At 47.0% G+C, this 26,019-nt stretch overlaps 1 protein-coding gene across 1 annotated transcript in view; it reads left to right on the top strand.

Moving 5' to 3' along the window:
• Window positions 1-24,771, top strand: part of SUSD6 (sushi domain containing 6) — a 124,687-nt gene extending 99,916 nt beyond the window's left edge. Inside the window, exons 3-6 of the mRNA XM_006130295.4 lie at window positions 10,957-11,154; window positions 15,994-16,132; window positions 17,766-18,196; window positions 20,088-24,771. Coding sequence (XP_006130357.1) covers window positions 10,957-11,154; window positions 15,994-16,132; window positions 17,766-18,196; window positions 20,088-20,113 — 794 coding nt within the window. The 3' untranslated portion in view covers window positions 20,114-24,771. The remainder of the gene's footprint in view (window positions 1-10,956; window positions 11,155-15,993; window positions 16,133-17,765; window positions 18,197-20,087) is intronic.
• Window positions 24,772-26,019: the final 1,248 nt, after the last annotated feature.

The raw sequence follows: 26,019 nt of genomic DNA, 5'->3' as shown, positions 1-26,019 counted from the left end.
GGGCTGAAGGCTGAGCATCACAGAACCACCCCACCCAGCACTCTCCCACTGTTTCCTATGCCAGTTCCCCTAGCTCAGAGACCCCTCCACAGAGGGAGGCCAGAAACGGAGCCTTGGATGCGGGGGCAGGAAGTCAGGGGTGTGGCAGCTGGGATCCCATGTAGCACCCAGTTCCCAGTGCCCCCCAAAGCTGCCCAGAGACCTGCTTTCCCACCACGTGTTCCCCTCCTGCACTCACCAGTCCTCTGCTGGCAGGAGCACTACTGCTGGCTGCCTTGTGCCCTCTTCCCCCTCTGCCACCCCTTCCCTTCCCCCCCCCCTCCCCCCCCAGATCAGAGTGGCAAATTGATATATTTTTTTAGCACACATTGGCTGTATCTGTATGCTAATTGGGTTGCATTCAGCTGGCAGGCCACAGGTTGAGAACTGCTGACTTAGCTGAACCAGTGTTAGTAATGGTGGGAAACATCTCAAAAATGTGTCTAGCTTAGAGGAGGGGTGAAATTCTCAAGTTCTAGGATCCTAGGGTTCAATGTTACTGAAGACCAGTGTAAGCTTCCACTGTGTCCTTTTGCCTCATGCAAGTGGCCATAATAAGGACAGACTCATTGTCCTGTTTTCTTCTTTAACAAAGGTCAGAAAGCCACAGGGGTTAGGGACAAGCCATTGAAAGATGTCTCCAGTTGTCACATTATCTTGAATATTTTTTAGATCTTTTATATTTCTCACCAGGGCTGTGGCCAGCAACATAAGCATAAGTGGCCACTAGGAGGCTGTGCCCTGTGCTCGCTACGCTCACCAACCCCATTCTCTCTCCAATAGTGGTTGAGACTTAATGTAAAAGGGAGTAGTAACTATATTGCAAGGATTAATACTCTTGCAGAGGCTATTCCACAGGCATTTGCAGTAAAAAAGAGATGGTACAGCAGAAGAAAATTAAATGGATCAAGGAGGTATTTCTCCAGAGGTGATGTTTCCAAGAGATCTATTCCCACCACAGAACAGACATATGACCTCTATTACATCTAGCTGGAAACCATCTCAGCTGAGTGGTAGAGTGTACTCCTTTGTAAAGAAATGGTTGCCCACCAGGCTGAGCTAATGGCTTAGTGTGATATCTACTCAGTAGCTCTATACCAGAATAATACAGACCTTTGGATAAAACTTGGTCCTGCCATGAGTGTAGAGGACAGGACTAGATGACCTCTCAAAGCCCCTTCTAGTCCTATGAATACACAAGACTAGCTATGTCTTGTAAAGCAGTACTACTGTATTTTTCATGCTGATACAGGCAGTTCTTAAGACAAATCCTGAATTTGTCCCCCAGTCAATTTCCAGTCCTCTAAATCAGGAGAACAAGTCACACTACAGTCTTGCTGTCTCAAACTATCATGACCAATGGAAAAACTACAATAGACTTGCAATGTCCACCGGGGAGAAAATATATTTTCTAAACAAAACGGAGGCATTCCACAGATCATCCTCACTATTTGTGCACGGTCACCAGGCTGTGAAGGAACAAAGTCTTCAGCATCTTCACCGTGTAGGTGAATTAGATGGTGTGTATCTAGGCCATGCAAGGAACAAAGTTTGTCAACTTCTGTCATGCCATGTTCCCGAAGAACAGGAGCTGTCTGTTGGGTGGAGGCATGCACATCCTTAAAATAGCCACCTGCTCTTCATGCCATTAGTACTTCAAAGCTGATTTGCAAGTCTCATTTGAAGCGGTCTTTGTGAGGATGCTATTGCATACAGGAGTGTATCAGTCATTCAGGAAGCTTCCTGTGGCCCCAATCCAGCTCTGATAAACAAGGACACCATTTCAGATTTTGGTAGGAGGAACCGTGATTCCAGGAGGCACCTGTTAGGCACCTGAAAACTCTAGGATTTTTTGAAATAACTTGGGGGAGGGGGGAAGACAAATTGTAACTTATAGGAGGGGCTTAGCGCACAAAGTGTGAAAACATCTCGGGGCAGACCAGGGATAGCTAGAGGTTGTGTTCCAGGAGGGGTGTACCTTAGGAGAGAGTGGAGGGGTTGTTGCTGCTGCAAGGCCAGCCATGTGCTCAGTCTCTAGTTGGCACAGTGTGGGGAGCTCTAGTTCTTGTGACTGTCTGTATGCCAGAGATGTTAAATTTCAACTAATCAGCTAATTGAGTAGTGGATGGATTTTCCATCGACTAGGGATGTGAACAACTAGTCGTCGTCCCCGTCCCTCCCGGTGCATCTATCAGAAAGAGGCAGCAAGGGAGAGGGGGGTGCTTCAAAGAGACACATGGAACCTGAAGCCAGACCCCCAGGCTTCATGCAGCACTGCTGCTTTGAAACATCATGTGCAGGCCGGGGCCACCTGTGGTATCCATAGGCTGCATACGGCATTTCAAAATGGCAGCTCCGCAGGAGGCCCGGGATCAGCTGGAGAGTTCCGAGCCGACACCGGACTCCCTGTGGCACTGCCACTTTGAAACGCCACAGGGAGCACAGGGCCAGCAAGGGACTGCTTGGGTCATCCCGCTGGCCCTGTGCTCCCCACAGCACTTTTGCCTTTGAAGGGTAGCACCTAGGGCTGTTGCTACACTTGAAAGGCAGAGGCACCCTATCGACTAATCAAATAGTTGATGTAAATTGCATCAACTAAATTAATCGAAATTTTAATATCCCTGCCATCAACTATTTGATTAGTCAACAAGGGGGGGCGGGTTGTATGCTCACTATCCCAACTGCACCTCTGCCTTTTAAAAGGCTGAGGCGCAGCAGTCAAACCTGGCATGAGCGGGGACTGCTGGAGTCCCTCTCGCGCCGTTTCCCCTCTGCCTCTCCTGCCCCACCACAGAGATGGTGCTGGGGGGAAATGGCTTTTAAGCCGGCTCCCTCCAGCACTGGCTCCTGCTCCCACCCATTGCTGCCTCCGATATGACTAGTCGAGGAAGCAAGCAGTCGAGTAGTGACTTGACTACCCAATAAGCCTAGGTGACCATGGCCGCTGGTACCTAGTCATTCATGGGCACCAAGGACTACACCTACCAGAACCAGCATTGCACAGCCACCATTACCTGCCCACAAAGGGAAACTGATCTGGCTGCAACGAGGCCCTGGAAGTCCTGCCTGCCTGCCTAAATGTTCCTCCATGCCCCAAGTGGGCTCTGGCCAACCGAGCCTCCTTGGGGACATGGGGCTGGCGCTGCATAGTGGGACTCAGGATGGGAGGAAGGCCAAATGGAAGGCAGAAATCTGTAGAGCCCTGCAGATCCAGAGAGATCCGTTTTGTATTGGTGGATGCAGATACCCGCAGCTCATATATTTTTGTGGCTACACATGCAAATACCAATTTTTTTATTTAGAACCCTGCAAATCTGCGGTTATCCACTTTATATTGAAGGTTATTCACAGCCATGGATCATTTTTTGCCTATATGGATACAAATTTTGTATCGTCTCAGGGCTCTAGAAATCTAGGTACCTTCCCCCTCATCTGCGATGTATTGCCTCTGGGACACATCCAGTATGGTGGGCAACATCTCCCCGTACTCCCACAATCTTTGCCCTTGGTGGGGGGGAGATACCCTCTCCCACTCTTCCTAAATAGCACCCTGGCTCATAACAGTTACTGAAAGTTGGGGCTGGACCAGATAACTAATTATTTTGATTAGGCTAAACTATGTTTTCTCCCAGTCTACAAACTTGCTGTGCTGAAGCATAGGAAAATGTAATTGTGATTACCCCAAAAATGTCTGTCTTCTAAGCAGTATGTAAGCCAGCCTAGCTGAGAAGTGTTTGTAGTTCGATAGGCAAGGGAATAACACATTGCACTTGCTCAACAAGAAGCATAATTAGCTATTCATGTTTTGCTTCTAAGAATGTATTTGGTTAGAGGGGGACACAGTTTCCTCCATACCTGTGGAAGTGCTAAACTGTATCTCTGAGCCAGCAACTGATAGAACTGAGTTCTACATCCAGTGCTTCAACAAGCAGGCTGTAGGATCTGTGCACCTGGTTACCCGAAGAAAGGAAACTTTAATTTTTTTCCGAATACACATTGCGAGAGGAACGTAAGACTTTGACCTAAGTGCCTTTCTAGCATCACTTACAGCATCACTACTGAGCAATAAGAAGGTAAATGCCTATGGGTTTTATAATCCTTAGACAAGGTGCTAATATTAGCTTTCATCTAGTTATGTGGATTTAAGTGTGATCTTTCATCCTTCATGTAAGTGGATTGTGCTACACTCATTCATTGCCACAGCAGATTCCTTAACTGTTTGTATTATGACTCAGTGGTTAATTGTGGAGATTATTTGTCAGTTTTTGGTTATGATCCTAAAACCTGTGCTTTACATACATTCAGATAGCGGCAGGAGACTGCTTTTTCCCATTTGTTCTGTGGTATTTAAGGGTATTGGAGAATCCAGTCTTTTGGGAGTTGTTCTTCTGTTGTGGAAGGGGAAGTCTTAAGTTTTGCTACCCTATGTGCTTGTGTGGGTTTCCTGGCTTGTTTCTGATGGCCAACAGTCTAGGCTTATGTAATGTGGCTTTACCACTTTGTGGGATGATCTGCATTCACCAGAAAAATAAAGGGAAACTGCACTTCATACTCCTGTAAGGAGTGACTGGGTTTGTAATGTTTTATTCGTTGGCGGCTCCAGAGTTCACTCTCCAGACTGAAGACCCAGATGGGTAAGAAGTTATGAAATTCTCTAATTGCCAGCCATAGCTACAATCTCTCCAATAAACCTAAACCATGCTGCTTCATAAAGGTACACCTAAAATATGGAAGAATTGCCTCACTCACTGTGGAAAGCTTGCTAAGAGGTGGAACAAGGTATCTGCTGTAGGTAGGCATCCCACCGAAACCGAAGGTGCCGTGGGATCTCAAAAGACCACACAGTCTAGGCTTATGTTTTGCAACTCATCAAAAACTCTTTACAGCACCATCTTTGATCAGGGTTCAGAAATTGAGCATATCCCAAGACTAGCAAAAGGGAAGTAATGCCTGTATAACACTTAGGTAACCACACTGTCTGCGTTGGACACATATTTGATCAGCTCTAGTGGGAACCATGTCTCCCCCCTCTTAGCTGGAAGGATGTCTAGCTAGATGCTTGGGTAAAGAAATAAATGGAGAAGACAATATCAGACTTTCTGGGGGCTGAGGGTCTAGAAGGGTCATTTTTGTGGTAGTTTTTCCTGTCTGCATGATAGAAGAATATTCCTTACCATTTTGTCTCATTTCTAGCTATTTATAGGGCAATTAAAAAGTATTCAAAGAACATTGCAACCTGTACGTGAAAGTGGTTAGTTCTCCTCTAAGAAGAGCAGAGTTCTCTTGAGGACATCTACTGATAACAGGATTAGCAGCAGTTTCCTGTGTCCCATACATTGGTTATTGAGTAGGGGAAATGTAGTGTAAAGCAAAGAGACTTTTGTCACTTTGGTTTTTTACAGCGTAAAACCAATTTCCTATTTGTTTTGCATTTTGATTTGACAATGAAGAAAAATACCTGGCACCTTGGCCACTGCCCTTCTAGAAATCCTGATACCTAGATTAAACGTGTCCATCCATGCGGAGATGGCAATTCTCTCCTGCTGGGCTGATTTTAATGATGCTCAAATACTTGGCTTTCCTACCTTATGATTCCTCCCTCTCCGCTCCTCCCTGCAGCTGAGAACAACCTGTCTGAGGAGACATGAAAATGTGAATAACTGATTTTGGCCCCTCACACCAGTACAGTGTTCAAAACTGATGCTTATACTAATAAGATAATCTTTTTAAAAAGCTGTGCCAAAGGGCTAAGCATAGCTTTCTAAACAGCTTTTACTCACCTTTGGGAAGCTTGAAATTATGATTACCTGGATTTATTTTATTTCCCTCCATTGCTTGGCACAATGCTATGAAGGGTCTCATCAGCATGGAGCGATGTGCACTGTTCCCAATGGTTTAACTCTTGTTCTTAGAAGTGTGAAGAAGAGGCAAGAAATACATAGGGATTCTACTGAGATTTCAAAGGCATAAAAACACCAGTGAAAACGTAACCATGTATCTCAGAGAAAGGGCTCCCAGTTCCCTCTCGTTTTAGGTTCTTAACACTTTGCCTTATAAAGAATTCTTGTGATGTTTTTAAGACAGTAGTGTGCAGCAAGCCTTTGAAATTTGGCAGAAAGGGCCTTTTCTTTGATGAAATTCTCTTCAGGTTTGACTGAGAGAAAGAACTTTGGAAAATCGTCATTTCCCTTCCGTAGGTGGTGTTCCTGGGGAACATATTGACAACATGCCAAATTGAAGGTGCACATTAGGGGTATAAGTGAGTTGAGTACTCGACTGTCACTTCCCCTCCCCTGTCTGCCTCTCCTTAAAAGCCGGTTTCCCCCAAGTACTGTCTGCTCTGTGCCGCCTCCCCTCGCTACTGTCTCTAATAGAGACAGCAACGGGGGGATGGAGGGGTAGGGAAGGCAGCTTCGTCTCTGCAGAGCCATAGCAGGGGTAGCTCCTGGACTGGTGCGAGCTGGAACTTTAAGCGCCTTCCCTCGTTGACTAATTGTGTAGTCAATACAAATTGTACCGACTACACGATTAATCATTTACCTGCCTCTTAACACCCTTGGGGTATGTCTACACTAGCTCGTTAATTCGAGCTAGGTAGGCAAATGGGGTGACCGGAGTTGCAAATGAAGCCCGGGATTTAAATATCCCGGGCTTTATTTGCATGTTCCCGTCTGGTCACCATTTTGAAATTTCACTAGCCCGAACTCACTGCTGGGCTCTCTCTCAACCAAGTGATCTTGCTGGGTTCAGCACATGGTCCCAGTGGCCCACCTGGAAACTCATCCGTTTGTGGTGCCATCAGAGGGGTGTAAAGGCTCCCTAGCTATTCAGGGGAGGAGTGGGGAGAAACTGGGATGGATTCCCTTAGTCCTGTAGCTCAAGGTGTAATATGGTGCTGAATAGCCAGGGTTCAAACCTTGCTCCTGATATAAGCTAAGGGTGGTGTTACAGCTGCACAAAATATTTTCCCCTTCTCTAAAAGATCTTAATTTACATACAGAAATCATAAACATTAATTAAGTTGCAAAATAACGTGCTCACATGCCAGGAAATTGCAGAGCTTAGCAGATGCTAAGTCATTAAACAAAGTTTGGCTTGTAGCCATGTGTTCATTTTCTGGGTACCCATCTTGAGACACCCAGTTCCTGCTTGGCAGAGGTTTGGGAAACTCAACTGCCATTAAAGTCAGTGGGAGCTGTGGATGCTCAACCTCTGTGGCCTTAAGGCTGTGTGGGCTGGGGGTATAAAATGGAGAGGGCAATATTCTTTCTTCAGTGGAGATGAATTATTAATATTTGTGAAGCACTCCGATCCCCTGGCAATAAGTGCCCTAGAAAAGTCAATGAGGAAATGACTAATTCTGCGATCATTGCATTATATGCAGAAAACAAGGCAGGGATCACTAAGTGATGAAAATGGCAATATTCAGCTGCTTCATTCCGTGAGCATCGCCCATCCTGTGTACTGAATGAGGCAAGGGATTTGTGGAGGGAAAACAGTATGTGACCATGTAATTCAAGACTGTTCATTCTGATTCATACACACAAGGAGGCTGAATTAAGGTTGCCTGGGTAACCTAAATTTTGGTATTTCTGAGCTTTCAAGTGCTTGACTGTAACCTAACATTTTTTAAGTCAAGCTTTTTGTATATAATGTATATGGCCCTTTACAATAGAGCGCACACCACACAAAGAAAGAAATACAACCCTGCTCACTAAGGCTCCTGATTTAAAAGGCACGTGTGGATACAATGCAAGAAATGGAGATTAGAAGGAAAAACTCTTAGGTGCTTGTGTCGCCAGAGTACCTGTGTATTGGAATAAAAGACCTCTGGAACATCTGGCCTGGCCTGGGTCAATTGACTTGAGTTCAAATAGACTCTGAAGCTAAAAATTGCAATGTAGATATTCGAGCTTGGATTCTGGTCTCTGGGACTCTCCACCATCATGGTGTCCCAGAGCTCACGTTTCAGCCTGAACCCAAATATGTACACAGCAATTTTTCAGCCCGGCTGGCCAAGGGTATTTAGTCCCCATGTAGATGTACCCTTCTTGGCAAGGGATGCAAATGACTAGTCAACTATCCGATAAGCATAAGCTTATCAGATAGTCAAATAGTCACATGACTAATCACTCTCTTCTCTCCTCTCCTCCCCTCTCTCCCCCAGCTGCCTCTATCAGAGAGAGGCAGTAAAGGGGGGAAAGCAGGAGCCGGTTCTGGGGGAAGCTAGCTCAAAAGCTGGTTTCCCCCCAGCGCTGTCTCCAGAGGGCAGGGGAGGCCATTTCTGCTGCTTGTGCCCCTCTTTGAAATGTACAAGAGCCGCCCATGAAGAGGTGGGTGGGATAGCTGTGTGCCTCCCTTATCAACTAATTGAGTAGTCGAAATTCCATCGACTAGTTGATTCATTGAAATTTAACATCCCTATTTGTGGCTAGAATCCATATGAAAACTGCTTAAAGATACCTTACCTCTGTCACCAGAGAGCATATTGAGCTGATTGCTTCTCAACAATATGTTCCAATAGCAGGTTTCTGGACCCATCATTTAAACACTTTCATTATACTGACAGGCATGGCTTTTAACAGAAGTGTCTTCAGTTTTCCATGAGGCCTTAATGTGCATTTGCCCCTTAAATAGCAATATTACCATGCTGATAGTTTGCTGCCCATTGTGCACCTTCTTGTGGTGAGGCACAGTCCTCCAACTGCTTGTCCCCAGTTTTCCCCAATAAGGTTTTCAGGCAGCTTCCAACATAGCCCCCTCATCTGGGTGAGCAGGGTCCAAAGTCAGCACCAAAGCAAACACAAAATAAGTGTTTCTGCTAGTTGGGCTTAGCTGAGCCCCTGTGAAGCTATTTTACCTGTATGACACCCCCCTCCTCCGCCCCCCTTTCTCCAAGCTCTGCTCTCAGACCCTACCTTTCCCTCAAATGGAGCAGCTGGTCTGAGACATAGGTCCTGAACTGTGGCATTACTCAGGCCAAGTTAGAGGTCTTCAAATTACCAGGGTCTCGTGAAATGCCTCCTAGAATGCTCAAGAAGCTGACTGAAGAGGTATGAGCCATTAGCAACTCTCTTTTGAAAGTCTTGGACGATGGGAGCGATTCCAGAGGACTAAAAAAAGTTTTGGGTTCGGTTCTGTCTGGTATCTTCATGAGTGAGTTAGAATGATGATTGCATACAGAGTACACTTACGAAGTTTGCCTACTGTACCAAACTGGGAACGGGTGGCAAGTGATCTGGAGGTTGACTAAAATTCAACATGATCAGGAGAAATGGTCAGAATAAATAGTATGAAATTCAATAAGGACAAATGCAAAGTACATCACTTAAGAAGGAACAAATCAGTTGCACACCCATAGAATGGGAAATGACTGCCTAAGGAGTACTGTGGAAAGGGATCTTGGGGTCATAGTGGATGACAAGTTAAATGAGTCAATAATGTAACATACTCTCACAAAAAGCAAACATCATTGTGGGCTGCATTAATAAAAACATTGAGCAGAGTAATTCTGCTCTGCTCTGATAAGGCCTCAACTGGAATATTGTGTCCAGTTCAGGAAGAATGTGGACAAACTGGAAAAAGTCCAGAAAAGTGCAACAAAAAAGATTGGTCTAGAAAACATGATCTGTGAGGGAAAATTAATTAAAAGAATTGGGTTTATTTAAACTGGAGAAGAAACAGCTGAAGAGGACATAACGACTGATTACACCTGCCTAAACCAGCCCTCTCTGGTCTGGCAACATCTGTGGTCTGGCAGGACCATGGATGTTCCCAGGCCAGAGAGCTCCGGAGGTTGGGAGCTGGGCAGCAGATGGGCCGGTAGCCAGCCCAGTAGGAGAGCCGGAGTCACCACAGTTCAGCAGGGGTTGGGGCCATGGGAGCCCAACAGCCCAGCAAGGAAGCCAGGACTGAGGCAGCGGCATCCCAGCTGGGGACCTTGGGCCATGGCAACTAGCCAAGCCTGGGCCAGTGGCAGGCAGCCTGGCTGGGGCTGGAAAATGAGCTAGCAGCAGGCTGGGGAGCCAGTTGCAGGGGACCTCCTCTGGCCTGGCAAATACCCTCGTGTGGGGCCCGTCAGGTCCTGAGGATGCTGGATCAGGGAAGAAAAGCCAGTTGCCCCGGCACTGTCTCGGCGGGGGCAGGGGAAGCAGAGGCGCTACATCCCTAGTTCTCTCTCCATATCAAGTTGTTCAGGCTGACTAAGCAGTCTGGACCTTAGAGAGAAGACACCCAATTAACAGTGTGACCACATGGCGAGACACAGAACTGTGGACTTCCTGGGACAGTCTGGAGAGGAGTCCACTCTTGAAGTCATTTGCAAGTGGCATGGCTATGGATGTCTCTTATGAAAGGATAGGATATGTCTGTGCTGTGCTGTAGAGACAGGGAAAAAAAACAACCCTGTGACAGTCTTGAACCCAAGTTGTTGTGTAGATATTTCCTCTTGGACTGGAGCTCAGGCTGTGAAACTCAGTAAGGAGGGTGTGGGTCTGAGACCAGGATTCAGCCTGAATGGGAAAATATATACTGTTTTTAGCCCTGTAACACGAGTCCTGAGATCCTAAGTCATTTGGCCACTAGGTTTGGGGTGGCAGGGTTTGTCTATATAGATATGCTCTACTTACCTTGGGTTTAAGTATATTTCTTTGACCCTTCCTCTGCTTGGGAACTAGCTTAGAGTATTGGAAGAGAACCTAGCGTTCAGCCACTGCACCAGATTTGATGGGGGCGAAACCCAGGTAGTGGATCTTCATTATTGTATTATGCTGTTTCTTCCCATTTCTAGTAAGCCTGCAGGAGGAACTATGAGCATGTGCCACATTTTCAGTTACGGTAACTGTTGCTGTACTTGCACAGTTTGAGTCTTCCCTATGCAACATCTTCATGATGGCTTTTCTCCTTCTCTTCCTCCAGTTTGCCCCCGTCCACCGGAGCCTGAGAATGGAGGCTACAAATGCCATCCAACGCCTTGCAGTGACCCTCTGACATCCGACAGCGTCATAGAGTATGTGTGTGATGAAGGCTACATGCTAAAGGGAGATTACAAATACTTGACATGCAAGAATGGAGAATGGAATCCAGCCATGGAAATTAGCTGTAGGCTAAGCCAAGGTAAGTAATGCATTACAGCAAGTAGGGAGGGTAAGACAGTATTGGCTTCCATTTTAGACTGTCTTCTTTATAATGTGTATTTTCAGTATTTGATATCTATATTGCAGTAGTTCCCAAAGAACACACTAAGGTTGGGCCCATTGTGCTAGGTGCTGTAGAAACAATCAATGGCAATCTCAGCTCACAGTGTAAAAGACACAACTCCCCTTCCTCTCCTAATTCCTATTTGTCAAAGTCCAGCCCATGTTCCTCAGCACAGCAACATGGCCTATAAAGATCAGGGATGTGAAAGGTTAACCAGTTAACTGGTAAGCATCACCCTTAACGGGTGAGGCTTACTGGTTCCAGTTAAATGGTGGGAGCTGGGACGGCTCCCCACCCACCATGGGGCCCTCTGCCTGCCCCCTCTCTCAATTGGTTAACCAATTAAACATGATTGTACATCCTTGTCCTGGATGCAGTTCTTCATCAAGGTTTGAGTGGAGGTTCCCATGTTAGCCTGCTGAGACGATAAATTCCATCTTGCCTCATTAAAGGTAAAGGGGCAGTAAGCAGCTGTATCGTGTACGCTTCCAATGCTGCCCCTCTGTCCCCTGGCAAGTTGACAAGACATCACCCTCTTTCTCTCTCTAATATCTTGGAAACGGACTGGGCTACAGGAACACTGAATACAGTACCTTCCTCATCTGAGCAAACTGTGTTCCTCATCTCCGTGTGTGTTTTCCTTCACCAGTGCTTTCTACACCCCTTTGGTCGAAGAGCTGATTTATTTGTTTTTGAACACTGCAGCCTGCAGCAGTGCAGAGCTCCATGGTGCTGTTCATCTTTGGCTTGGCCTGATGGATGGTGCTGATAGATTGTAGATGTTTTCTTTTTTTCCAAATGGAAACTAACAGCTTTTGTTATGTGCAGCTTTCCCAAGCTGGACAGGAAAGTAAAGCAGTCTGAAGAAAAATGTTATACAGCTGTGATTTAATTGTCCATGGGATTTCTAGTTTTAAAACACATATATACCCAGTAAAAGCTGGTGGGGGTGGAGCCCTTGTGAGCACATATACTGGTGGAATGACTCAGCAACAACAGATCGGATTCAAATCTTTTCTGCAGGGATTAGTGTTTATAAACCAGAAAGCAAAATGTTAATTTAATCAGAAAGCAAACAGAAAACACTTGAAGTTCACCTGAGCTCTGTGGCCTTTAGAACCTCCTATATTATTCCCAAAGATGTCCTTTTCCCTTCTGGCCACTCTTATAGCTCTTAACTCTGAGCAACAGTGCAAGGAGAGGGAACCAGAACCTGAAAATGTTCTTTCAATTCAGTGTGTAGAATTCAGTGTAAGAATTTCTCTCCCTCCCTCAGTCCCAGACCATGCAAGAAAACCCTTCACCATGGTAACTAGCCATGCTTGGACAGCATCCTTCCATTCCAGGACTGGTAATAACAGTGCCTGTTTCTCTAGTGTCACTGAGGATGGGTTAATTCATGACCTTAGTTGATGAACAATGTAGGGCCTCAAAACATTAGTGGAAGGGTAGTAAAAAAACCTATGAGAAATGAGGAGACTTCAGATCATGGGCTTCAACGCACAGTCACATCTCAATCCACCTCTGATTGTCACACTACTTCACACCTGCCAGACCATATCACAGAAAATGCAGCCATTCAGGAACATGGCGTGAAAACCTTGTCTACACAAAATGCCTGTTGCTCACAAGAGGTGCAGCAGAGCTGCTGCTGAACACAGTCTCTCCTTGGCTGTGCTTGCATTCAGGTATGCTCCACGCTAATGTGCCACACCTGCTGCTGACACTCATCTGTGAGCTTTTTTGGAATGCACGTGAGGCTTACTTGGCCAGTTACTTCTCTAGAGATAAAGGAGCAAAATGGGGAGGGGGGGGGGGGAGATGACAGAGAAAAGCAGTAGTTCAACACTTACCTTGTTAATGTGGCAAAAACTTCCTCCCACCCAAAACAAATCAAAGGAAAGAGCTGGCAGATGTCATTGGGGAGGGGAACTATTCTGTACTGCTCTGCCTCCAGCCCATTTGGCTGTCCCACATTCATGCAGACCTTCCATGCTTTCTTATAGACCTATGTAAAATCTCATTTAATTAGCTCGCAGTTGGCAGGAAGCTGCTGCAGCCTCCACCAGTTCAGGGTAACCTGTGAGCCTCATCCATTAAGGGGGAGGCTTACTGGTTAACCATTCACATCCCTATTCTCATTCCAGCCAGGAGAGGTGTTCCAGTCTCTGGAAACTGCACATGCTGGCGTGCCAAAACACCCAGAACGACGGGCTCTTTTGCAGTATTGCGTATCGACGCAGAGAAATTAATGCTATCGTATGTCCATTCTCGAGAGCAGGGACAGGCAAGATCTAGCAGGGATGGGCTGCACTGCCAGACCCCTCAGGCACAGAGCAGCCAGCCGCTTGAGAGCAGCAGTGTTGGGGGAAGGCGGAGGCTAATAGGAGCAGAGAATTTTGCTGTGGGTGGGTGCAGTGTCTGAAGCTTCTCCCACCACTCTCACCCCCCTGGGCCAAGCAGAGCCACAGGGAGCAGCCAGACATTTTGAGCAGCCTGGGAGGGTCCTGTAGGACTGCTGGCAGGGAGCTGCCTATAGAAGTGTTTCCTGACCAGAGCCTGTCTTTGGTACCCCACCCCCTCCTGCACCCCAACTTCCTGCTCCAGGTCACAACACCCTCCTTCACTCAAACATCCTCTTAGATCCCACACGCTCTCCTGCATCCCATTACCCTGAACTCCCTTTTGCACTCAGCCCTCGCCCCAGACTCCACACCCTCTCTGTAGAAAAGTTTGGCCCTTGATTACTCTTGGAATGGCGCCTCATCAAAAATTATTGCCCGCCCTTGCACAAGAGTCAGTCGTCTAAACCACCCCAAACATCTCTAGAACTTGAATGCTAGAGGAGTTTATTTGCACATATGGCTGTGTAGAATATAGTACAACCTGAAGGTTATCTGAGGTTTCTGCCTATATCTGAAATATTTTAGCTTAATGACATGTCTAATGAAGACAAAGACAGTCCCCACGTGGTGAAGAGAATACTAGGTGGATGATTTTCTGACTAGGTAGCTAGTCTGGGAGATTCTGACTAGTCTGGGAGAGTCCTGGATATGACCCTAGAGCCGTGGTCCCCAACACGGTGCCCGCGGGCGCCATGGCACCCGCGGGGGCATTTCTCTGCGCCCGCCAAGTGCTCAGGGCTGGCCTGGCCCCGAGCACGTGGTGCATGCACGGTGCCGGAGCCGGCCCCGGGCGCGTGGTGCACGGTGAGCGCCGCCCCGGGGGCGCTGCGGATTGACCCCCCGCGGTGCATGGGGCGGAGGGAGAGAGCGCCAGCGCCTGCCCCGGGCGCGCGGCGCTTGGGGAAGGGGGAGGGGGTCAGAGCGCCAGCACCGGCCCCGGGAATGCGGCTATGGGGGGGGCCCTGCTTGGGGGGCCCCGGCACCCAGCGGGCGAACAGCCACACCCCCTGGCGCCCAGCAACCCCAAATGGTTGGGGACCACTGCCCTAGAGCAATGGTTCTCAAAGTGTGGTCTAGACCATCTTGCAGGTGAGCCATGGGCATGGGGCTTACACCCACACCCGTAGCAGGGAGCCTGCACCAGCTCTGCAGCCCCGCCCCCCTTCCCATGAGGTTGGAGCTCTAGTACTGGGTTCCCACTGCAGGGGGCAAGAGGAGTCCTGAGCCTTGCAGGCTGGATCTGGCTTGCAGGGGAAGGAAGCGGCTCCGCACACTGCCGCTTCCCCACCATGTGGGGGAACAGCAGCACAGGAAACTGCTTGCCTGGAGGCTTTCCCTGCTGCTCCCATTGGCTGGGATCATGGCCAGTGGGAACAGCAGGGGGTAGTGTCTGGGAGCGGCAGGAGGCACGGAACCAGGTAAGTGCCCCTCACGCCTAGACCCCGTATTTCCATCATCCTCACACACCCTCTCTCTTCTGCCCAGACCCCTGTATGCCCCGCTCACTCCTGTACCCTACCTCCCACCCTCAGCCTGCTCCTGCACCCATTTTGTCATGAGTGGTTGGCTGATGGTCCACAGAAATGTCTGTGTTGAGTGGGGTGGGCCAAAACATCTGAGAACCGCTGCAGTACAGGATTACTCACCAGTACATGTTTGTTAGGCTATGTCTGCACAAACACGGATCGTGGGACCAATCTAAGTGCTGGTATAGATTCTATGGCCACTTCTGCTCAGCTCTTCGTGTCACGTTTTACCCGTGCCAAGCCATGGGGATTCCGATACTTTCCTTGGGGCGGACTGGTCCTTTGGCTGAGAATTCTATTAACAGGAGCTTTTTCAGCTATTCAGCCTAAAACACCCTTCTGTTGCACTAAACTGTTCTTTTCCTCCCGTATTGTTATCAAGCCTTTTGGTAGCTGGCATTTAGCCAAACTATGTGTAGAGCCCTGCACCTGCAAAAATGAGCCACGGATATTCTCATCCACAGATGCAGATACTGGCAGATCTAAAATGGATATCTGCAGGTTTGCAGGGCTCTAACTGTATGTTTGGTAGTGATAGAGATGTAGCCGTGTTAGTCTCGTCTAGCTGAAACAAAAGACAGAACTATGTAGCACTTTAAAGACTAACAAGATGGTTTATTAGATGATGAGCTTTCGTGGGCCAGACCCACTTCCTCAGGGTAACTCGTTCTCTCCTAAATCTGCTCCTTTAGCCCTCCGACTTCTACTGGTCTTCCCTGAGACTCAGCTCCCTCTTTCAGAGGAGCCTTGTCCATAGCTTGTTCACATGATGTCTGTTCTGGGGCATGAGCCATTTACCTTCTGGTTTTTTTTGTTTTTTGTAGATAAAGATTCTACCCCGACAATCGGGGTGCCCACCCTCTCCATAGTGGCCTCCACAGCAAGTTCAGTAGCTCTGATCCTTCTCTTAGTTGTGTTGTTTGTTTTGCTGCAGCCAAAGCTAAAGTCTTTTCATCACAGCAGGTGAGTTCAATGGGAGAAAACTTTGACCAGAAGGTAGAGGCTGGGGGTATGGAATTTATCTACATGTGCAGGCCACAAGCGTGTTAGCTTTGTCTTGTTTTTGTCGTCTTAATCCCATCACTCTTCTTTCCTTTCTCTGTCCTGTTCTTCTGCTGTTCTCATATTTTTTTCATCCTTTTCTGCTTTTCATCACCACTCTCTTCAAGTCTGTTGCTTTGTTGGTCTGATGGGTTTTTTTTATTTTTATTTTTATTTTTTTAAATAAAATCTTGTGTCTTGATGAGCAGGGTCTGGTTTTAATAGCCATAAACATCTCATCCCTTTGCTTTAATAAATTTGTTGCTGGCAAGTTGATGAGTGAAGAACAGAGCCTCTTTTTATCTACAGAATAGATCTGCTACTGGCAGTCTTACCACAGGCTTCGCTTGCCCACTGCTCTGCCAACGTACCTTAACCCTTACCTGGAGAGGTTTAGTCTCCAGCCTCTGCCTGTCTTTGAGATCATTAAGACTGCCAACCATAGTCAGCACTAACAGGTGCTAGTGGTTGTGTGATATGAATGGAGTCTATTGGAATCTGGGCCTAACTCCCCGAATTCTCTTCTTGTGGGGCAGTGCACTGAATGGAGCGGAGGAAAGGGCTATCCCCTTCCCCTGTTTAAACCATGGGCCTCACAAAGTCAGGGCATAGTGGAGCTGTCACTTCCCCCCCTTGGTGCACCCATTATTACTTCTAGCTGCCCCCACTTGTGTCTTCAGTGGTGAGGCCCAGGAATTACTGGGGGTGGAAAAGTTCTGTGGTTGGCACAGTGTCCATGGGCTGCAGGGAGCAAAGAGAAGCAGTCTGCCCCGCAGATCCCCTGAACTCAAGTACAGCTCTGGGTTTGGGTGGTGCTTTGCTTCTCCGTTCTGATGGCTACTGTTTTCCCCTGCCAGCCATTTGCTCTTCTGTCTCTGCTTCTAACTGTTTAATGTAAGAAGATACCCACACCCTGTTGGGCTGTCCTGTAGTCAGCCACCTTCCTTTGCCAGTGTTGAATGATTACCAAGGTCAGAGTCTGTGTATTGACATCTGCCCCATCCCCTGCCAATGCCCAGCTCAACATACAAGAGATCCCTCAGTTGCTTCTGTGGCAGTGAATTGTGCTGATTCCACTAAACAAAGGTACTCACCGGGCAAAGTAAAACTGATTATTCAGGAGTTTGTGCTGTAAGCGCACGTACTTGATTATCCCTGCTAGGGGAAAGTTTAAAAAAAAAAAAAGCAGGACATTTGCCTTCCTGACCTGGGAAAAGACAGCTGTACGTGGAGGTGGGGAGGGAGCCATATTTCAACTGCTGCCATTGCTGGAGGTCTACTCTGCTGTGCTGCCCTTCTATGGTTGGGTACAGGCTTGTCTTCTGAACCAGTCACTGCTGCACCTTAAGCACATGGTGTGGTGGGCTGATGAGCAGCCAGGAGGGCATTGCCTCATTGCATGGCAGCACAAGGAAGTGGGTGACTTGTTTTTATTGGGATCTGGGTAAAATCCAGTCCCTGTTGAGCTGTGTGATTGGGATAAGGAAGGGTTCCCTCCTGGCGTGGTGGGGGCTCAGATGCAGTAATACACTCAATTTTCTTCTGTTCTTTCAAGACGTGATCAAGGTGTATCTGGGGATCAGGTCTCCATGATGGTGGATGGTGTCCAGGTGGCCTTGCCGTCCTATGAAGAAGCAGTGTATGGCAGCGCAGGGAACTGCATTCCGCCCTCGGATTCGCGGGTACAGATTGTGCTGTCAGAGGGAGCCGGGCAGACTGGAACAAGCGAGATGCAGCAGCAACAGCAGCAGGACCTAGGGGCTCGTGACTGCTTTGTTGGCGAGGATGAGACCCCAGGACACTCTGGACTGTGTGAAGCCAGTGGCTCCCAGCGCTCTGAAACTGTTCTCGTGCACCAGGCCACCACGTCTTCCTGGGTAGCTGGCATGGCTAGCAGCAGACCGGTGCACAGAGATGCTCAAGACTCAGAAAGCAGTGATATACAAAGCCTTTTATCACTCACTTCCTCTGAGGAGTACACAGACGGTAGGTGATACGAACCGAGAACACTGAATGAAACCCTGTGAATAAGAATAGCTGCTGCAGTGCAGCTAGCTAGGATGAGAATTAGAAGGGCCATTGAGTTTTGTGCTTCAGGGCACAGGCTGGTCACCAGCTGAGGGTTAAGAAATTTCCCTGCCTCCACTGTACAATATTTTGTAATTAGAGGCAGACTGGGGATGCTACATCTTCCTCCAAAGCATTCCGCATTGGCCAGCATTGAAGGCAAGATGCCTGACTAGAAGGGCCAAAGGTCTGTTCTGACGTGGTGCTGCGTCTGTTCTCGAGTTAGTCAATTACAAAGAACTTTTGCCCCTGCAGTACAATGAAAATGCAGTGCAGTTCTATTCAGCGGCAACTGCTGTTCAGAGGGCGGGGAGAGAGAGGGACGGCACTCATTTGAAAATGAGCTCTTTACACTTCTGAGGCTCCTCCGTTTGGGGAACTGTAACTGACAAGGCAAGAGACTGGCTGGCATAGTGCAGAAAGCAGTACAGACCCAGAGCACAAGCCTAGTTTGAAGTCCTAAGAGGAAAGAGATGTGATGGTCTTGTGCCTCATCCCATAATGGATGGGATTCCACATACCAGCCTTCTGGATTCTCAGGGCTCTGTGGAAGGAAAAGCTTTAGATGGACAGGGCTGATATAGAGACACAACAAAGCTCAGTTAGACCCACAAGGTCAAGACGTGTAACTGGCTTGTAGCTAGCACAAAGCAGAAGTTTGTTTTCTATTGCCGCAAGCCCAGTAGCCATCAGTAACATGACTTGGAACCCTGCTCAACAATAAAACCTCAAAGGTTATTTCCCCTTCAGGGAGGGAAATAGAAAAATGCACAGATATGGGTGAAAAACCTCAACCCTAGGTAAGAGAGTGGGGGGATAGTGTTGCCAATAGCTGATCCAGTCGGCCTTTCACACTGGTAGAATAGGCAGACAGTCCATGTGTTCCATGGTGACTAGCACTGCTTTTAAGTCGCTGTTTAAGGCACCTCTTAGCAGGGCAGATTGCTATAAGCTGGGAATGGGTGTCGGGATGGCTCAATTAATGATTACTTGTTCTGTTCACTCCCTGGGGGGCACCTGGCATTGGCCACTGTCAGCAGACAGGATACTGGGTTAGATGGATCTTTGGTCTGGGACTCAGTATGGCCGTTCTTATGTTCCAAGGTAGACTAACCAAAAGGTTAGCTTACTGTGTCAGATTGTGCTGTATTGCCAGTGCAACCTCCTCTGCTTAGGAACTTGCTTGGCTGTAGTTAAAGGTTAACTTGCCACAGGCCTGTTTGCAGTCATCCTTGTTGCTAAGCTAAGACAATACAACTGCTGATCTCAAGCCTGCTGAGAGAGCAGGCGTGGGAAGAAGTGCTGCCTGGTGTTGGAGGGGCGATTCTGCACTACCCACAGACAGGAAGTCCCCAGCTTACGAATGGGTTGTGTTCTGAAAGTTCGTTTGTGAGTTGGTTAGTTTGGAACTGGGAACACATTTTGCCATAGACTCAATGTTATAAATGGTGGTTAGGTTCCCAGGTGAGCTCACAAAAGCCTATTTAACCCATAATGTAGCTGAAATACTGTACACTTGCAATGAAAAATAGTAGAAATGGGGTGTGTGTTTTTAAATTTAACTTTGAATGCTGGTGCTTGAGGAAAGGCAGGTTTAATTAGAGGAGGATGAGGAGGTAGGTGGAGATTCTGAAGGGGACTCCTGGGCGCGCAGATGTAAGTGGAATGCTTGTAACTCGGAGAGTGTCTCTACAGCTGTGGGAAAGGCCGTAACTTACACCCTGTCTGTGCACTTTGCTGCCACCTGCTAGAAGTTCCAGGGAGTTACTCATGTAAAGTCTGACCTCTCTTTTTTTCTTTTTCTTCCCAGATATTCCATTGTTGAAGGAAGCATGAGACCTGCTGCACTTGTTTAGCCTTCTCCCTCTTGATTTCTCCTTCTTCCTTGGGCTGCAAGCGTTCTGTGCAGCCTTCCCCACCTTCACCAGCTGGGCCCTGGATACCTCCAAGCAGAGAACCTTCAGCTGAAGATCTAAGGGATGTCACCAGGTTGTCTCCTCCTTGCACCGGTTGGGTTGGTGTGGTGTCAGCCTCCCCATCCCATTTGCATTAGGGGCTTGAGTAATGTAATGGGTTTGAGCTCCTCCCTCTTCTTCCCTCCCTGTGCCAGATGTTTGACAGCAGCTGCTGGAGAGCTGCTATTTACTTGTGCCTTTCTCCTCACACCGGCTTGTTGCAGCTTCTCACAGGCCTCACTAGCTCTTTAGCAGCCCCGAGAGCAGGGGCCAAGAACTGCTTGCTCATTGGGTGCAGACATCGCTTATGTTAAAGGCCTTTCTTCCAGTATCCTCTCGGCGTCTAGGGCAGGACAGCACTCCCAAGAGGGCCAGACCTGGTCTTGGGGAGAAGTTCCGATATGGGTGATTTACACTATCCAGCAGTGCTCATAGTTTTTAAAATAAAGTGGTATGTTCTGTAATTTAGTTGCATATTAACAGTTCGGCATCAATGACTATTGTAAAGGCAGAGAAGTCTTGACATCTTCCACAAGATTTTTGGAAACACTTGAAGATTGTTTCTTCCTTCTCTTTTCTTTCTTTGTTGTCCCCCATCTCCCTCGCCCCCCTCCCCCAAATTTACATACACCCTTGATATAGGAGAGTGATGGTCCCTCTGCAAGATTCCACTCCAGAAAATCCCACTGTCGTACTTTCATTGGCCTCACAATCTACTTTGTTTTCTGAAGCCTGGGTCTGGGGCTACTCTGAGAAATGTTAGTACTTCCTCCCAGTGCTGCTCTAGCACAGTCCTGATGCTAGACTCTAGGAGAATTTCTGAAAAAAAGCTAGCTGTAGACAAGGCCTAGAAGCAAGAAGACTCGTGGTACAACCCTGAGTACCTGATCTCCAGTTAAAAGGCCTGTGTTAGCTGCAGGTTAGTCACGTTGCCCTGACAGTGTGCCAGGATTATGCCCAGTGTATCCAAAGGCCTGCCCTTTTGCAGGTATCAGGTGACTGACATTTTTTAAAAAAAATTATGGCTATTCCGCAGGACTGCTTGGGTTTGCCAGACACCAGCAACTTTAACTTGGACAGTAAAAATGGACATGTAATTTAGACACATTGTCCCTTTCTCTCTCTGTGTTCCAGGATCATTAGGTCTTTTTGATATGTAATCTGGATTTGCTGGCCATTACGTTTGGTCATAAGAACATAATATCTCTGGTCAGCAGAGATATTAACATCGTCAGCTAATGTTGGGGTTTGTGCTTAGCATCCCCAATTACCTGGCAAGAGATACCATAACACAAAGTACTCAAGTACTGAATAGCTTCGTTACCTTACAGGGAAAGAGTTGTGCTGCTGTTTTATCTTAATGGGACCTCTTTGTGCATGTGGAGCTGCTCCAACATGCGGGCTTCTTTTCATGGGGTGGGAGAACACTGTACTTGCTGAACCCCTTCTGACAAGTGCATTTGATACAGCTTGGTTGTGTGGCCAGTATGGAGAGAGCAGAGCAATTTTTAAACAGAGACTTGGAGTAGGCCTCTACCTAGACCAGAGCATGCATTTCAATGACTCTTTTGACAGAGCCTTTGTAAAATATGCCTAGGAACGCACTACTCTCGCCTTGTACATAGGGCCTGGTGTGATGTACTGGAGGTCGTCACTTGAGTAACTTCCTGCCTGAATGATGCTGCATAGGGAGAGTTGTGTCTCATGGCCACATTAGTGTTTGGGGCTTGGTGTTGCATTTAAAGGAGGTAAGCAGAGAGGACAAGAGAACAGCTCTCTGGCAGTTAGTCCCAGCAGCTATGCTCTGCCTCTCAAAGTTTTGTGCAGTTCACGAGCCAGACTAAGACGCAAAGGTCCGGGGATGGAGGTGTGTGTGCTCTCCACAGCACCCTGGCGGGGGATCAACCTGCAGTTGCCACAAAGGGAAACCAGTGAATTTGTATTTGAAATGGAGGGAGCAATGAGATGGGACTTTACTCAGCAAGTGGTGGCATCTGGGTGAATACCTCAGCCCCCCATTTCCCTGTCCTTCATAATTCTACTCCCTATCCAGAGCAGTGACTGTCTTAGAATACTTAAGTGTTACATAACACTTTAAAATGGATTATTGCTGCAGTAAAGCTCCAGCTACAACTGGCAGGGATTGGCTGCAGTATATAGCCAGCAAACTGTCTCCTCTGCTCATTAAATTCCCTGCTGCACTTGCCTGTTAATTCCCAGGACAGCTGTACCAGTGCTGTGTATATGGGGAATAGCTCTATTCCCCCATGCTGTGTAGCTCTTAAATTAAATCGCAAGAATTGTTTTAAAGAGACACTGTCAAGTTAAAAGTATTAGATTTTAAACTTCACTAGGTCTGTCAAGCGATTGCACGATTAATCACAATTAATTATTTTAATCAAATAGTAAGACTCCAGCTGGCCCCTGGCTCCAGGTTGCACGGCCCCTTTGAAACTGCCGCAGCATTTCAAAGGGGCAACGACGCAGAAGCCCAGGATCAGCTGTGCGGCACGGCCTCTTTGAAATGCTGCCCTGGCATTTCAAAGGGGCTGCGCAACACGGAGCCTGGGATCAGCTGGAGTCCCCAGCTGACCCCAGGCTATGTGCAGTGCCAGCACCGGGGCATTCAACGGGGCAGCACCACGGGAGCCCAGGATCAGCTGGTGTCCCCAGCTAATCCTGGGCTCTGCTCATGCTGACGCTTTGAAACGCAGCAGTGGCATTTTAAAGGGGCAGCGTTACAGGAAGCCTGGGGCCATCTGGGGACTCCAGATGATCCCAGGCTCCCTCTGTGCTGCCCCTTTGACACACCATCGTGGTGTGTCAAAGGGGCAGCTCCGTGAAAATGCCTGCGATTAATGCACGTTAAAAAAAAATGCGTTAATTGTGCTCTGCGTTAATTGCAGGCGTTAACGCATGTTAATTGACAGCACTATTCTTTACCTGTTATAACACTGTAGGTTAGTGCAAGAATTTGACAAATCTGACTTTCACTGTCCTTGGTGGTTTTGTTTCTGGCTCACTTTGGACAATAAAAATCAAATTTGTTTCATTTCCCGTTTACTGGTGCTGCAGCATTTGACCTTCAGACAGTGCAGATATAAGTGTACTACTCTGTAAACTTGTATCTACTGCAATTTTAAAAAAATCAATGTTTTGAAACTGTCTTAATTTTAAAATTATTCTTCTACAAAATCAAATTTTTGTAAGTGTCCCTATAACCTGCTCTCTCACTTCTTACCAAAGTGCAAAGACTGTCCATGTTTTCTTCTCTTCAAACAAATTCGAAAGAGAATGAAAAAGCTCTTTAACTTACGCTTGCCTGGTAAAGCAGCTGGGTGCAAAGGCCGAGTGCCACGCTAACAGGGTTTTCAGCGAACAGAAGAGCAGCATTTCCTTAATGAAGCTGGAATTTGATCCCAGGGCCAGACCTTGTTCTGAATGCCAAAACTGAGAGTCATGCACCTTATAGAGTGGCTGTGCCCACTAATCTCCACCCACAATAGAGTGGTTAGCCCCAGTCTGAGCACTAATCAACTGGGAAAAAACAGCAGAAGGAAGTATAGATTCCCCAGAGTTTCTTTCCTGGATGGCAGAGTGGAGGGGAAGAGGGAAAAGATGTGGCTGTAGTCTCCATAATCAGCAGACCTAGACAGTGAATGTATCTTTGACTAAGGAGCCTAAAAGAGCTGCTACTGATAATGGAGCATGGCCTATGGTGGGGAGATCTAGATGTAGGATGCTGGCTTCCTAGTAATCTTCAGTGCCCATAGAGGCCTGTGTGGTGGCAGAAAACCAGCGTGCCACTTTCCTCTGTGGAAACATCCATGCAGACTGGAGCCATTAGATCCAATGAAAGCCAGAAGAAATAGGGACAGTATTTAAATTGTCTTGCCTTCCCAAGCATACAGCTTCTGAATTTACTTACCTATACAATGAGAGAGAATAAGGAGGGGAAGAAACTGTTTGAATACTTACCTGCTTAATTAAGAGAAACTCCTTTTTCTTTCCCCTTACTGAGTAATATGTGAACTGTTACCTGCATACCTTTAAAGTCTAAAGGAGGCTTGAAAGTACAGGAATCAATGTCTGGGGAGGGAAGAAAGCTAGAATCAGTGAGAGGCTACACACTCAGGACTCCCATTTTAGTCAATGGGAGTAAGGATTGCAGGACTTGACCTTAAGGAACCTTTGGTTATGAGCTCTCCCATAACATGTTAGCGTTAAGTTGGAGTGAAGAATTGGAGTGGAATTGCTTGCTGTTCTCATAGAAGAGAGTATTCAAAAGAAGACAGTCCCGCATAACAATCCCAACAGGATGCAGTTTTGTGTTGTCTTCTACATGCTGTACCCTGAAATTCTTAACAGAAACATTCAAATGATTTAATTATATGCAAAAATTAAAAACAGCTAGCACGTATTAAAATAATGAGGTACAAAACTTAAAGGGACACTGTCAGGAGAAATGTACACTCTTACTATGTGCAATAGAAACTCTTCCATGATTTCCTTTCTATTCTAATTGAAAGGTTTTCTTTTTTTAAAAGAGAGAAGATTCCTCTGCTGTGTTTGCAATTCAGATATTACAGCAGCAGGCTAGTGTGGGAGATACAAAAAGTGAAACTGATCACAAGTGAAAGAACGGGATTCATCTCTTTTCAGTGCCCAGATTATGAAGTGCAAAATTGATTAAAAGCCAACTTTAATCATACCAGTGTTGGAATAGTTGAAAGGGCTTAGTAACAGGTAAGGGCACTGTGGTGGGTAAGGGCCTCGCTCCACTGCACGTGGAAGGAGCAGTGTTCCACAGCGTTCTCCTTTGTGGGAATGCTGCAAAATTCGAGCTCTGTGGATCTGGGACTGAGCAGTGCCAGAGGATTCCCATCCTTTCAAACCACAGGAAACTTGCAACGTAACATTACACTGTGAGCATCATCTTTCATGTTTCCGATTGGACGTGCACATTCTCAGGGTTTCCCCATTTAACAATTCATCATCTGTATTGCAGGAATTTTGTGCATTTGTAACTGTGACTTGGCCTCACAGCACATGGAGTAATTTGGGAGGATGAGAAGTATTAACATTATTCCAGAAGGCTTCAGTGTGGAGAATTTGGGTCAATTTGAACCGGGACTCAGTGAGCACCACATGTTCTGCTGTAAGATATAAGCTGGGCTGGGTGATCATTGCTGAGAGTACAGATGAGAGAGAGCCTAAGAGAACCTGGGTGAGCCAATAGGCACTGTTAAAAGCTGTGAGCAACCCTGCAGGTGATTGGAACTGGGCCCAAATACATATAATGAAGAGTCCACAACTCCTCCATGAAAAATGTGGAGACACAGCAAGACAGAAATGTTCAGATGTCCTTGCTGATTTGTTTACATCATCTCACATTTAAAAATTAATCTGAAAAATTAGGGTTTTATTTTTGGATAGCAATTGTTTTATTAATATTCTTCACACAGCTGAGACACCAGAACTAGTATAATCAGTTTCACTTCCTGGCTCTCAGACACCAACACAATAAATTTCATCTGCAAAAAAGGAATTGCAGCTTAAACTGGATGAAAACAAGCTTCACAAGAAACTTGTACTTAAACATCAAGTTCTCTCTGTAAAAGGCTTTGGAAGTTCAGAGAGGCTGCCTAATGCTGGCTTCATTTCAGGGAATGGTTTTTGTACTGGAAATGAACCCTCTCCCAACATTTCAGAACCTTATTTTTAAAAAACCCAAATGTCTAGAATCACTGTCCTACTCTCACCCCTCCTGGGACAAAGCATGTAAGT

This window comes from Pelodiscus sinensis, chromosome 4 (genome assembly GCF_049634645.1).
Source record: "Pelodiscus sinensis isolate JC-2024 chromosome 4, ASM4963464v1, whole genome shotgun sequence".
Lineage (NCBI taxonomy): Eukaryota > Metazoa > Chordata > Testudines > Trionychidae > Pelodiscus > Pelodiscus sinensis.
The sequence above is the reverse complement of the archived record's forward strand: the minus strand, read 5'-3'. Positions and strand labels throughout refer to the sequence as shown.